General features: G+C 43.2%; 2 protein-coding genes across 2 annotated transcripts in view; both read left to right on the top strand.

Moving 5' to 3' along the window:
- The window catches only part of LOC134037761 (uncharacterized), a 49,985-nt gene extending 43,089 nt beyond the window's left edge, over positions 1-6,896 (top strand). The window contains exons 6-7 of the mRNA XM_062483273.1: positions 5,591-5,691; positions 5,899-6,896. Coding sequence (XP_062339257.1) covers positions 5,591-5,691; positions 5,899-6,078 — 281 coding nt within the window. The 3' untranslated portion in view covers positions 6,079-6,896. The remainder of the gene's footprint in view (positions 1-5,590; positions 5,692-5,898) is intronic.
- Positions 6,897-7,447: 551 nt separating this feature from the next.
- On the top strand, positions 7,448-12,044 carry LOC134038102 (mucin-2-like). Its single transcript, XM_062483713.1, has 3 exons — positions 7,448-8,740; positions 9,028-9,190; positions 11,362-12,044. The coding sequence occupies exons 1-3, from the start codon at positions 8,576-8,578 to the stop codon at positions 12,042-12,044; spliced, it is 1,011 nt and encodes a 336-aa protein (XP_062339697.1). The 5' UTR covers positions 7,448-8,575.
- The last annotated feature ends 2,861 nt before the right edge of the window (positions 12,045-14,905 follow it).

Raw genomic sequence — 14,905 nt, 5'->3', positions numbered from 1 at the left:
CAACTCAGAGCTGAGAGACTGAAAGCCTAATTGAAGTATGACAAGTTAATTGTTCACCCTCCAATCAAACTGGGGATGTTTTGCTGTACTGTTCTTAGGTGCTTTGTTGTACAACACTACACTACAGTCATGAGTTGTTCCACTGAATCCTCTGGCAATAATATTAATAGAATTGAGTCCTTTGTAAGTGGTTTGTTTTCATCCTTTTGATATAAACAATGCCAAATTTGGTAAATGCTAAAACTATGATGAGAATGGACCGCATTTAAATAGCACTTTTTTGTACCTTAGCAGCACTAAACATACTTGTTCTCTTTTACCCATTCACACACACAGTGGCAGAGCTGCCATGCAAGGCACTGGCCTGCAATCAGGAAGAACCTTGGGGTTAAGTGTCATGCTCAAGGTCTCTTTGACACTTGAAATCAGGGATCAAACCGCCAACCTTTCAATTACTGGATGACTCTCTCTACCTCCTGAGCCACCTCTGCCTCGTAAAGAGTCAGTTTAATCATTGAACCCAAAGCCAATCATAGGTTAATTAGTCAATATTTTTGACTTGAATATCAGTACTTTCTAAGAACTATGATTTACATTAAACATTGGCTTAATGAGGATAGGACATGTCTTTATTTATAGGCAAAGGTCAATGCTGTTCATTCTTGCAGAAAGAACAAAGTATTTGGAGCCTCAATTTATGTACTAAATAATTTAATGCAGCGGTCCCCAACCTTTTATGCGCCACGGACCGGTTTCATGTAAGACATATTTTCACGGACCGGCAGGGACAGACTGGGAGGAAAGATAGGCCATGGACTTTGATCCAAACTGGCCCACCAGAACCGGCCCCCGTATAGGCATACGCCACCACAGCTGCCCTGCTAATGCATGCACATTCTGGGTTTGATGTGATCCTAGATAGAGCCTGGTTTTCCATCGTTATATTGTTACTAGCTAGCTTTCGATCTGTCAGTCCCACTTTTGTGTGTAAACGAGACGACAGTGACACCCGAAGTGCGTTCCTTATATCCAGTTTATTCCGGGATTTTGTTTGATTGCTGTCATGGCAGAAAATCCCGTTTCACAAAGGATGTTGGAAATGGAAGCAGGGTTTTCAGTGCTTTTGTGGCGATCTCAGGATATTCAGCCTTCATCCAAAACACCGGCAGAGTTGTTGTCTCAAACAGGCTTCATTGAGTGGTAACTATCACGTGCCGGTCAAGAGGAAGAGACACGCGTGATAGTTACCGCTCAAAGAAGCCCACAAACTTGCTAAAAAATGAGTAAACAAACGTCTTTGCAGAGCTTTTTGCTCAGGGGAAAAGGCCCGCAGAAAAGGATAGAATACGGTATTTTTTTCAGAATAAAACGTCTTTCAGACTCTGATAATCAATTAAAAGGAAATAATGTTATTATTGTTTTTTCTGTGCGGCCCGGTACCAAATGACCCACGGACCGGTACGGGTCCGCGGACCGGTGGTTGGGGAACGCTGATTTAATGTCATTGAAAGAAAAGAGCTTAACCTTAATTTAAATAAGACTGATAGGAAATCATTGTTCATTGAAATTATTCAATTGAAATTGAAGTATTTTTATTTAATGTTTTTATACACCACCTGATTCTGACATCCATTCTGACATCTATTGAATTTTTTGCAAACCACTCATCCTAGCAATACACCTACAGCATTTCAACTTCACACAGTTTTGCATGTGATTGATTGGGTGACAAGTTTACAAGAGACATAACTGTTCCAGGGTGTTCATAGCAGCCTTTTCTATTGTCATGGCAAGCCTAAGGAGGACACTGATTGGGTGAGCAGTTCGCTAGATTTATGGCTACATTCCGTGGTGTAACGTGGTCATATTTAAAGACCTACTTATTTTTCGCAAATGCGAAAAATCAATCAATATAACATCACTCCCGGCACTGCATGTCCTTGGGTGTTGAGCAATACACAGACCGATTTTTTACTTCATATACTGCCCGGCTCTTGAGCTATTTGTTCCTTGGAGTGGAAAAGAGAAACCGTGATTCATGCCTTCATAGATAGATGTGGAAGTTTCAGGAATGTGCTGTATTTCAATACTATAACTGGCTCCTTCCTGTCAGAAGGAGCTTCAACTCCACCTCCGGGAGAGCTTCGATCAGGTCTCGGGGGAGGCCGGGGACATTGAGTCCGAATGGGCCATGTTCCGGGCCTCCATTGTTGAGGCGGCTGACCGGAGCTGCGGACGCAAGGTGGTCGGTGCATGTCGCGGCGGCAACCCTCGGACCTGGTGGTGGACGCCGGAGGTGAGGGAAGCCGTCAAGCTGAAGTAGGAGGCCTATCGGACTTTGTTGGCTGGTAGGACTCCAGAGGCAGCTGATGTGTACCGGCAGGCCAAGCGGAATGCGGCTTTGGCGGTCGCGGAGGCAAAAACCCGGGCGTGGGAGGAGTTCGGCGAGGCCATGGAGAATGACTTCCGAACGGCTTTGAAAAGGTTCTGGACCACCATCCGGCGACTCAGGAGGGGGAAGCAACATCACGTTGACATCGGGGACAGTGCCTCTGGACTGGCAGACCGGGGTGGTGGTTCCCCTCTTTAAAAAGGGGGACCGGAGGGTGTGCTCCAACTTTAGGGGGATCACACTCCTCAGCCTCCCTGGGAAAGTCTATTCAGGGGTGCTGGAGAGGAGGGTCCGTCGGATTGTCGAACCTCGGATTCAGGAGGAGCAATGTGGTTTTCGTCCTGGCCGTGGAACTGTGGACCAGCTCTATACCCTCAGCAGGGTTCTGGAGGGTGCATGGGAGTTCGCCCAACCAGTCTACACATGTTTTGTGGATTTAGAAAAGGCGTTCGACCGTGTCACTCGGGGGCTCATGTGGGGGGTGCTCCGGGAGTACGGGGTACCGGACTCCCTGATCGGGGCTGTTTGGTCCCTGTACGGGGCGTCGGGCCGTGACCCGAAGTATCTCGGGGTCTTGTTCACGAGTGAGGGAAGGATGGAGCGCGAGATTGACAGGCGGATCGGTGCAGCGTCCGCAGTGATGCGGGCTCTGCATCGGGTTGTTGTCTCAAACAGGCTTCATTGAGTGGTAACTATCACGTGCCGGTCAAGAGGAAGAGACACGCGTGATAGTTACCGCTCAAAGAAGCCCACAAACTTGCTAAAAAATGAGTAAACAAACGTCTTTGCAGAGCTTTTTGCTCAGGGGAAAAGGCCCGCAGAAAAGGATAGAATACGGTATTTTTTTCAGAATAAAACGTCTTTCAGACTCTGATAATCAATTAAAAGGAAATAATGTTATTATTGTTTTTTCTGTGCGGCCCGGTACCAAATGACCCACGGACCGGTACGGGTCCGCGGACCGGTGGTTGGGGAACGCTGATTTAATGTCATTGAAAGAAAAGAGCTTAACCTTAATTTAAATAAGACTGATAGGAAATCATTGTTCATTGAAATTATTCAATTGAAATTGAAGTATTTTTATTTAATGTTTTTATACACCACCTGATTCTGACATCCATTCTGACATCTATTGAATTTTTTGCAAACCACTCATCCTAGCAATACACCTACAGCATTTCAACTTCACACAGTTTTGCATGTGATTGATTGGGTGACAAGTTTACAAGAGACATAACTGTTCCAGGGTGTTCATAGCAGCCTTTTCTATTGTCATGGCAAGCCTAAGGAGGACACTGATTGGGTGAGCAGTTCGCTAGATTTATGGCTACATTCCGTGGTGTAACGTGGTCATATTTAAAGACCTACTTATTTTTCGCAAATGCGAAAAATCAATCAATATAACATCACTCCCGGCACTGCATGTCCTTGGGTGTTGAGCAATACACAGACCGATTTTTTACTTCATATACTGCCCGGCTCTTGAGCTATTTGTTCCTTGGAGTGGAAAAGAGAAACCGTGATTCATGCCTTCATAGATAGATGTGGAAGTTTCAGGAATGTGCTGTATTTCAATACTATAACTGGCTCCTTCCTGTCAGAAGGAGCTTCAACTCCACCTCCGGGAGAGCTTCGATCAGGTCTCGGGGGAGGCCGGGGACATTGAGTCCGAATGGGCCATGTTCCGGGCCTCCATTGTTGAGGCGGCTGACCGGAGCTGCGGACGCAAGGTGGTCGGTGCATGTCGCGGCGGCAACCCTCGGACCTGGTGGTGGACGCCGGAGGTGAGGGAAGCCGTCAAGCTGAAGTAGGAGGCCTATCGGACTTTGTTGGCTGGTAGGACTCCAGAGGCAGCTGATGTGTACCGGCAGGCCAAGCGGAATGCGGCTTTGGCGGTCGCGGAGGCAAAAACCCGGGCGTGGGAGGAGTTCGGCGAGGCCATGGAGAATGACTTCCGAACGGCTTTGAAAAGGTTCTGGACCACCATCCGGCGACTCAGGAGGGGGAAGCAACATCACGTTGACATCGGGGACAGTGCCTCTGGACTGGCAGACCGGGGTGGTGGTTCCCCTCTTTAAAAAGGGGGACCGGAGGGTGTGCTCCAACTTTAGGGGGATCACACTCCTCAGCCTCCCTGGGAAAGTCTATTCAGGGGTGCTGGAGAGGAGGGTCCGTCGGATTGTCGAACCTCGGATTCAGGAGGAGCAATGTGGTTTTCGTCCTGGCCGTGGAACTGTGGACCAGCTCTATACCCTCAGCAGGGTTCTGGAGGGTGCATGGGAGTTCGCCCAACCAGTCTACACATGTTTTGTGGATTTAGAAAAGGCGTTCGACCGTGTCACTCGGGGGCTCATGTGGGGGGTGCTCCGGGAGTACGGGGTACCGGACTCCCTGATCGGGGCTGTTTGGTCCCTGTACGGGGCGTCGGGCCGTGACCCGAAGTATCTCGGGGTCTTGTTCACGAGTGAGGGAAGGATGGAGCGCGAGATTGACAGGCGGATCGGTGCAGCGTCCGCAGTGATGCGGGCTCTGCATCGGTCCGTCGTGGTGAAGAAGGAGCTGAGTCGAAAGGCGAAGCTCTATTTACCAGTCGATCTACGTTCCTACCCTCACCTATGGTCACGAACTGTGGGTAGTGACCGAAAGAACGAGATCGCGAATACAAGCGGCCGAAATGAGTTTTCTCCGCAGGGTGTCCGGGCTCTCCCTTAGAGATAGGGTGAGAAGCTCGGTCATCCGGGAGGGGCTCAGAGTAGAACCGCTGCTCCTCCGCGTCGAGAGGGGCCAGTTGAGGTGGCTCGGGCATCTGATAAGGATGCCTCCTGGACGCCTCCCTGGTGAGGTGTTCTGGGCACGTCCCACTGGGAAGAGGCCCCGGTGAAGACCCAGGACACGCTGGAGGGACTATGTCTCTCGGCTGGCCTGGGAACGCCTCGGGGTCCCCCAGGAAGAGCTGGTGGAAGTGGCCGGGGAGAGGAAAGTCTGGGCCTCCCTGCTTAGGTTGCTGCCCCCGCGACCCGACCCGGACAAGCAGAAGATGATGGATGGATGGATAACTGGCGATTAAACAGACTCACAGATGCCCCCAACATGGTGTGATGGAACCGCAGTGCAATGTGACACAAATTGGCCGCAGATTTAATGTTAAACATTGTAATTAATGTAATTAGATTAACTTTGTTTTGTTTTTATTTACAGGGAGTAAAGCACAGGACCATGAACTCACTCGCTCAAGGAATAGTCTTTTGTCCCTGCTTTTTCTCCCAGCCACAGCCAGTGTGTTCCTCTTCGTGTGTGTGGTAAGTTCATGATATATGCAATAGTATGCTCAGTGTGTGGGGCATTGACACTTACACAAGTTCTACTTTGTATTAGCCCTACCTAGATGTGATGCTTTATTAACAGAAAATGAAATGATTGACAATAGTCATAATTAAGCTTGCACAGCCTGTGGGTCATATACTGTATATGTGTCTGAAAAAACATATATCATACTTTATTTGTAGGTCAAGTTAAGAAGAGGCCAACAGAGGAACATTGGGAATAGCCAGAGAACACCCTCCTCTGAAGTGGAGGGGAGTCAGCGGACTATACATTTCTCTATTCTACCTCAGCCTTTCTCCACCAGCCCATCTCTATCCCTCCATCCCTTTTCATCCCACACACCACCACTGGGGAGAGTTTGAACATCTAGAAAAGAGCAGATCTGGGAGAACAGCAGAGGGCCAAGAGTGGGACATCTGTTTTGGCAATTGTGAAGTGCCAGTGAAGTCACTTTATTAATGTCTACATTGACAACTAGTTAAAAAAGCAGGTAACCTAACTTTTTACCTAAACTGGTATCAGGCTTATCATTGTGAAGTGGAATAGCATAACCGAATCACACTGCGCTGGATAAATTCAAGTGTACTTAGTCAAACTCTGGCATTTCCACCAGGATCTTTCTGTGATATTTGTACCGTTTGAACTGGTATATTTTAAATGGAGTCTCACAAATAGCATTTCATCTACTGTACTAAACCCCATAATCGTTCAAAACTTTTTGTAAAAATCTGACCAAAACAGGCTTACAAAATGAGGCTACTTCTGACGCTGTGTGTAACGCTCTGCAGTCTAGATGATCTCAGAGAAGGGCATAAGAGGGCTTTGTTCTCAACACAAAAGAAAAGAGCCGTTGGCTGAAGGAGATGGCAATTGCAAGCAACACTGAATGCAATATATCTCATTGAATCACCAACCGCATAAACCTCACTCTAGAAAGCAGGATATCATGCTTCTCTGTAGGAATCTCTCAACTTTATCCCAAACACTCATTCCTTTCTGTCTGGTGAATATTACCATTTCCTAAGCAAGACTGAGTCTTGTGTTTGTCTTCTACATTTGACTAAATTAAATGCTTCGTCACCAACAACTTACTTTGGAAACATCAATTTAGTTAGTATTATATGGTGTTATATTTTTTGTTGGTGTTATATTTTGTATTAATTAAATGTTACTTACAAAATAAACTGCAACAATCCAAATAAAAATGGTGATCTTTGTTGGTCTCTGAAGAATAGGTCCTTTCTGTTGGAGAGTAACTGAGTATGGAAGTATTTTGTGCTTGTTTTCAACTGGGTGAACAACCCCGTATCACATAATTTCGTGAAACAGTCACGAAAAAGAATCAAATATTTCGTGACACGTTCACGAAATTGGCACTTTTTTCGTGACTATGCCACGTTTTTTCAACCAGTGCATTTCAATGGAGAGAATATTTCGTGACCTTGGCACGTTTTAATTAACCAATTCATTTCAATGGAGCAACACAATGGGACATTGTTTCGAGGTTTCAAGGTTTTGTTCTAATTTTTAAGCAATAAAAAAAACGAGTTCATAATATAACTTGCCGTGTTCTTTTTTAAGAGGTACGTGAAATAGGCTACTTAGATAGTTAAATATTATGAACTCCACACCACTCCATCTCGAAGATTTGCCTAATCCTTACAGAGCTTTGCACTCCCTCACACCTTACTTGAATCAGGAATCAGAATCAGAAATCAGAAAGGGTTTTAATCGCCATGAAAGTTTGCACAGAAAAGGAATTTGCTTTGGCAGGAAGGTGCATACATTAAACATATACGAATCTTATAGGTGCATAGACTAGCAATGCTTAGAAAATAAAATATGCAATAAAATATAAAGTTGCCCTAATTTACAGTAGGCCTATAAAAATACAAGTATTACAAAAAATACCAAAAATATATTACATTTATCAGAATAATAGCCTATCCTATTAAAGCCTATAATTAACCACTGATCTGTGCTTTTACCTATCCTTTACCACCCGTATTTAACCGATCTTCCTATTTATAAACAAGAAAGGACTTAACAATAACCGAGAAAAGATAGAAGATGTCAACTATGTCATTCATAATGGAACGAGGCCTGGACAACGAGAGCACGCGACCTGGCGCGCGACCTGGCTGGTTGCCCTGGCTACTATCTACCACGCAATTTTAACTTTCAGTGCGACTTCATCCCTTTCCTGGTAAGTAGCATATAAATGAACCTGCTCGATTTTTCATGTGAAGTCTACGTTTTGATGAAGTTGCTAGCCATAATTCCTCTGTTTTTGCAACAAAACATAGAAGCCCAACTGTATTGAAATGTTTGTAAAAATCTTTTGCAGTATAAACATTTAAGAATAGGAGGTATATTATCTAGCTCAAGCTAGCATTGTACAGTGCATGCGCCGTTAGCCAGCCAGCCAGATTTGAGCGGGCTCAGCTAGCTGAGCTAGTAAATGTATCTAGTGTCCGATTTCCTGCTTGCAGGACTCGAAATTTAGCAAGATGAGCACCAGTAGTAGTCTGTAATATCAGGCAGAATAGTTGACATAATTTCAGATGGGCTGGTTAGACTAAGAAAATATATGTCTTCTATACTTCTATATGCTCTTGTTCATTTATTTTTTTAACCTTCTGTTGCAGCTCCATTTAACCCATTTGCCCTTCTCCAAAACCTACTACCTGTTTGTTACCAAACCAACCCAAAGGCTCTTTTAAGAACCACATATTTCTTTCTTATTCTATTGCTCTATCTATCTCTCTCATTTTCTCCTCTCTGACTCTGTCAGTTTTGAGTATTTTAAATGGCAGGAGGATCTGTAAAAAAGCCAGCTGCCATTTTTGCAAAACCTCAATGTTTTATGCACAAAAAATGTGTGGCAGCTGTAAGCAGCAGCAACCGACAAAAAAGATCTTACAAAAAAGGCTTTCAAAATTTGATGCCCGAAGAGAAGTGTGGGCAGCTGGTTTGAAGATGAACCACAACGTTGCAGCCTTACACAACGATGCCATTTTATTGGTAAGTTGGCTTTCTAAGAAGGTTAAAGATATTAATATTTGCTGTATTTCATAATATCAGTAGTTATGTCTGGATGTACCTAACAAGAAATCCCTACTTAAAATGTAGCTTAATGGTGAGATATTTCTATGTGCAGCGAATGTCAACCTACTGTAGATGACTGAAGCCCCACCCGCAATCTATGATTCATGAAAGTGAAGCAAAATCATCAAAAACAGACTGCTGGGAGACTCTGCTTTGTAATTTCCTCAAATGCTTCTCACAGTGTCATACTGTTGTCATTTCAGCTCGAGAAACTCCAGGCTGTAGGGTACAAACCCACTCTCCTCCTTGCCAAAGGCCACAAGAAGCCTTTTAAATGTGAAGTGTTAACCCTGCGTTCCATCCTTAATGAATGCTCTCAGGACTGCATGAGCAATATAAAGGAGGTATATGCAGTCTTGTGTGAAGGTAAAACCTATTTTAAATATAGCTGCAAGCAGCGATGCGGGTTCCTCCGCAAAATGGCAAAATATTATAAACATGTACACTGTAGAAGATCGAGACTTGGACAACAAGAGAGCAAAACTACTTCATGTTTGGCCAACAATAATAGGCTGAACGGGGATTTGAACTCATGAGCATAAGGTTACTAGTCAGTCTCTCTAGCCTCTCTGCTACACACCAACTGCTGAGATTTTATGATTAGTAAGGGCTGATTATTAACTTTTTATAGGATACTGAAACTCTTCTTGAGTTGATCTCCTTCCAGACTCTTAGTCAATGCACAACAAACAATAGTCATGTGGGCAACTGGGCTAGGGCAGCACTCATATTCAGCTCCTTGCGAGAATAGCCTGTGACAGTACAGCAGCCGACTCTCTGGTCCCATTAAACTACACAACATGCACAATCAGGGTGACCAACAAGATTATATTAACTAACAAACAATAACATTACAAACATCTAACTGAACGAACACAACAACTGAAATCCCTTGCACGGCTGTTGTAACCAACTATTTTCCACAAGTCTTTGCGTTTTTTGATATGCCGCACTGCATGCTGGGTACCCAAGGGTGCTGACGCTGATTATCTAGCTGTGCTCCGACTGCGTGATATGAGTATTAGTTTTTGGTCAGCTTTGGGACAAAGGTTAAGAAACGGTTGACATTTCAAGGTGAAATTGCGCATGGTATTTCAGAATGATGTCTGCCTGTTTAACTAAACAAGTAATCAAAATTATGACAGGCCAAAAGACTGTGCCTCGAAACGAACCTGTGGCCTTATGCTTTGCAGTACAACGCTTCAACCCATTGAGCTACCCGCAAGGCTGAGAAATTCTGATCAGTTTCTGTCCCCCGAAAAAAAGATGTATATCCTGTAGCATGGCTTGTTCGATTCGGCCAAAGCTTAAACAGCTGTAATTCAATGATATTTTGACATATCAAGGTGAAATTGCGCATGGTACTTTAGAACAATGTCATCCTGTTTAACTAAACATGTATTCAAATTAAGATAGACTCAGTGTTGCTGGATTTGAACCTACGACCTTGTACTTTGCAGGTCACCGTTCCAGCTCGTTGAGCTATTCTCAGTGTTGAGCATTGGCATGTTCAGTTACTCTACAAAAAAAAGCTGTTTCTCCAATGGCGAGCATTGTCAGATTTGGTCCAAGTTCAAACAGCTGTAATTCAGTCATATTTTGACATATCAAGGTGAAATTGTTTATGGTACTTCATGGGCGTGTCACCTTAAAGCCTATTAGGTTTGAAAACCCATCATTCAAAATGAACTTTGATTTAGTGACACAAACATATTGAGGTAATGTGGAAATTTACATAAATACACCCCTTTCAGCTATTTAGTATTTTATTCAATTGCTATAAGTAACGTTTTTAAATACGTCAATGATACATATCTGTACAAAATCTCAAGTTAATTAGACCTTTGGTTCAAGAGAAGAGGAATTTTGAAGTTTTTCCCAAATTATCACTCTACAGGAAAATCGATCAGGCGGACCTTATGGGTCCTTGAGGCTTTTTTGTTCGCCATGAGAAATAAGGCATGCACACCAAGTTTCAGAAGAATTTGAGCAATGGGGTGGAAATGCTATCACTTTGAAAATCGGACATTTGGGCGTCGCCTGTGGCGCCCCCTATGATCTGATGTGGGCCAGTCTGTGTTTGGGCCGTAGTTGTGGCATGTTGTATCAATATGCCAAATTTCAAAACTTTTTACCAATGTGTTCATGAGATAAATTACTATAATAATAATAATAATACCAACAAACACAATAGGGTCCTCCTGACGGAGGAACCCTAATTAAGCTAATAATCAGTGAACCAACAGCAGTTGATGTTGCATTGTTCCCCTGGTATCAGCAGGCCAGATATGACAAAGAAAGATCTAGACTATAAAAAGAAATGAACGTAAATTTGAACGCATCCCCCGATCCATTTAAATGTTTTGTGTAAAGCTCCCATGTGTGCTCGAGTATGTAAGTAAGTTTAGTTACATTTCACCTTGAAATAAGTACCAAAAAAAGCAGAGGTGAACAATTACAACTGCAGAGAGGTTATTAAAATAATTACTGGGTAATGTTCTCAGTGACTAAAACTATTGCTTGTTCTTTATGTACAGGGTGGACTGAGGATTCACTGGGCACACAGAGTCCTCCGACCTCAGACCTCTGTGGACATCCTGAACAGGGACCAGTTTTCACCCTGACACTGGTCCCTGTCAACCCCCAGGAGACGTCGACCAGCCTGACCCCCGCACCCAGGGTTGAGACGTCGACCAGCCTGACCACCGCACCCAGGGTCGAGACGTCAACCAGCCTGACCCCCGCACCCAGGGTCGAGACGTCGACCAGCCTGACCCCCGCACCCAGGGTCGAGACGTCGACTAGCCTGACCCCCGCACCCACGGTCGAGACGTCGACCAGCCTGACCCCAGCACCCAGGGTCGAGACGTCGACCAGCCTGACCCCCGCACCCAGGGTTGAGACGTCGACCAGCCTGACCACCGCACCCAGGGTCGAGACGTCAACCAGCCTGACCCCCGCACCCAGGGTCGAGACGTCGACCAGCCTGACCCCCGCACCCAGGGTCGAGACGTCGACTAGCCTGACCCCCGCACCCACGGTCGAGACGTCGACCAGCCTGACCCCAGCACCCAGGGTCGAGACGTCGACCAGCCTGACCCCCGCACCCAGGGTTGAGACGTCGACCAGCCTGACCCCCGGACCCAGGGTCAAGACGTCGAATAAAGAGGCAAAGAAAGTCAGACAGCCGGACACAACAAAAGAAACAAAAGAAAGGTAGATTGACTGTACATTACATACTGTATAATCATATAGTGGGCAGTGACAGAGCATACCTGTATCTCTACATTTGCTTCATAGTTTCTGAGTAGACACTCACACTCAATTCTAAAGCAAGCATTCATTTTCAGTGATAATTATTACCAAACACGTTTCTACTTTTCAAAATATTTGAACATATGTCTTTATATTTTTCTTTGTATCATGCGTGATGCTTGATCTAAGTCTTTAAGTAATGGGAAGTTTGGATCATTTTACTGACTCGGTTCTTTGAATCTCAACCCTGAGGACAGGGTTAAAAACCACTGTCTTAGTGCATCTAAACTAGCCAAGATTACACAATTGTGTGGCAGATACAATTTTAAAAGAAACTAATGCATCATTATGTTACACAGTTTGTATGATTTGAAACTGTCATTTATCATCACACTAGCATTTAATTATCTCGGCAAACAATTACACTGCACACTGTAAAACCTGACGAGTTAGTTCAACTCAAACGGTTCGAGGAAACCGATTGCCTTGAATCATTTGAGTTTATTAACTTATACTATTTAAGCATAGACAATTCTTTGATTTGAGTATAGGTAACTCAATTATTTATTGTCAATGTAAGTTAGGTAAATTAAGTTAATAGTACTAATTCCACTAAGTTAACTGAACTTAAACTAAAAAGTATTTTATACTTAAATATTGCATTTATCTTAACTCATCACAAATGTGTTTGTATAATGTATCTGAATAAGTTAGACTAACTTGAATGGGATTCTTTCCACAAATGTTCCTACTTAAGTTTCATTAACTCAGTTTTCTTCCATTAAAGCAAATTACTAGATTCTAGTTGTGACAACTTTTAGCAACTTAATTCATTCGAGGAAACCGATTGCCTTGAACCGTTCTAGTTGGGTTAACTCAGTATAAAAACACACATGTCTGATACAACTTCAATCATTTATTAAGTTGAATGAGGAGCACTTACAACGCAACACAAAGCATTTCAGTGTTCACATTTTTAGGTAATTTCTTCCTTTACAAATACATTTTCCTCTTTAAATCTTCAGGGAAAATAAAAAAATACCCAAAGTTAAAAAAATAAAAAATAAATTAAAATTATTAATAAAAAAAAAACAGTGCTCTGCTGAAAAATACTATCTTTAACCTCTGCACAAAGCCGGTACTAAGCACCACATTTTCCATAACTCCACCTCTTTACTGCAATGTCCATTGGTGCTTGCATTTTAGTTCCCCCCACCCTGATATTTACTCCCATCTATCTGCATAGTATTACATATAACACTTTCTTTGTCTGTCTAAATCTTACATTTTCTGTTATTGTCTCTCTTTCTAGCAATGCGTCCTTTTTGTTTACAAAAACAGAAAACCAAAATATGGTGAAATTACACTTTTAACAGCTTATTTTTTAAGGCATTATTTAGAGATCAAAAAGACAAACAACCTATAAGTAAAATATATACCACTCTTGTAGCCGTTATATGAATTTGGAAGCCAGCAGCTTAGCCTAGCATAGTTACTGGATACAGCTCATCTGGCTGTGTCAAGTAGAAACCTGTGCCAACCAGCACCTTCAAAGCACACAAGAAAAAATTTCTTTTGTGTCTTCACCTGAACAAGTAATAACATGAATGTTGTTGTTTTTTAATCTGGTGTGCATTAAGTGGCCAACACCACAGAAAAACTATTGCATCACACTTGCAACTCTTGTCATGAACACTAAGCAATCAGAACAGAAAACATAATTTGGCATGCAAGCCAAATTATGTTTTGACATGACAAACAATATCAACTACTATGGTCACAACTTTACTCCAGCTCATTTCTTAAGGCCAGCAACTTAGGTTTGAGCTGTTTTCTCCCATCATCAAGGTTTAAGAGGACAACCTGGATGAAGTCGAAGAAGCCCCCTAACTTCTCAGGGTAGCTCAGATGGAGAGCATAGATCAGTCCAAACAAAATCACAAGTGAATCTGGCCAAGATCTGTGAGACATTACAACCTGATCTTCAAGGACGATTGACACGTGATGTGTTTCAAAAGGAGCTCCTGCAGGCACCTCTTCTTCATTGACCACTGCCACCAAAGCCACTGCTCCCTGGTTGGTTGCCTCAAACTCATCCTGAAAGGGGAAGGCATGTTCAGTATATGTGATGATCTGGATTTATTGTAGAAGCCTTGTAAGTTTAGAATAGCACAAACAAAATATACATGCAGCAGGTAGTAAATGATGCTCAGCTATTTTTTAGTTATGTGAGCAGTTTTTCTTCTTCAAATAAGTCTATGTGCATGATGAGACCGGATTTTTAAAACATGTCTAACTTGAACTGCAAACAAATGTCAAAAATCAGTGAATATCTCCTCACGATCCGCTACAATGTCTGTATTGTGTGTGCGCTGAAAACAGAACCTTGGTCAATTAAAAAAAAAAAATCCTGGTGGCTAAATCACAAACAAACCTCTTACTCATTTATTAATTCCTTTGATCCATCTCAGCCTTATTACTTACAATTTTAACATTCAACTTTTAGTTGAGCAAGGGGAAACAGCTTTTCAAGCCTAGATTATGTGATGCCCAATGTACACCGAAACAGAGGTAGTGTAGATAACTGCTCTAAAAAGGGAGCAAACAACTCACACAGTAGGAGGAATAAGAACATTTAGTGATTTCCCTTAGCAACATAGATTAAGGTATTGAGACATGGATAGAGAAGGAAACATGAAAAAAAATATACCTTGCATGTTTTGAAGAGCTCTGATGAATCCTCCTTTAAGTACAGCGGTAGGCCGGCCAAGGCTGCTGTTCGAGCTGCATTGATGTCGTTCTTATCCTGTTGCACACAAAATAAGT

This window comes from Osmerus eperlanus, chromosome 17 (genome assembly GCF_963692335.1).
Source record: "Osmerus eperlanus chromosome 17, fOsmEpe2.1, whole genome shotgun sequence".
Taxonomy (NCBI): Eukaryota; Metazoa; Chordata; class Actinopteri; order Osmeriformes; family Osmeridae; genus Osmerus; species Osmerus eperlanus.
This window is presented reverse-complemented; position numbering and strand designations above follow the sequence as displayed.

Coding starts and splice junctions, on each gene's coding strand:
- LOC134038102 (XM_062483713.1), top strand. CDS start 8,576: ATGTTTTATGCACAAAAAATGTGTGGCAGCTGTAAGCAGCAGCAACCG. Junction 8,741..9,027: donor ACAACGATGCCATTTTATTG/GTAAGTTGGCTT, acceptor TTGTCATTTCAG/CTCGAGAAACTCCAGGCTGT. Junction 9,191..11,361: donor ATATGCAGTCTTGTGTGAAG/GTAAAACCTATT, acceptor CTTTATGTACAG/GGTGGACTGAGGATTCACTG.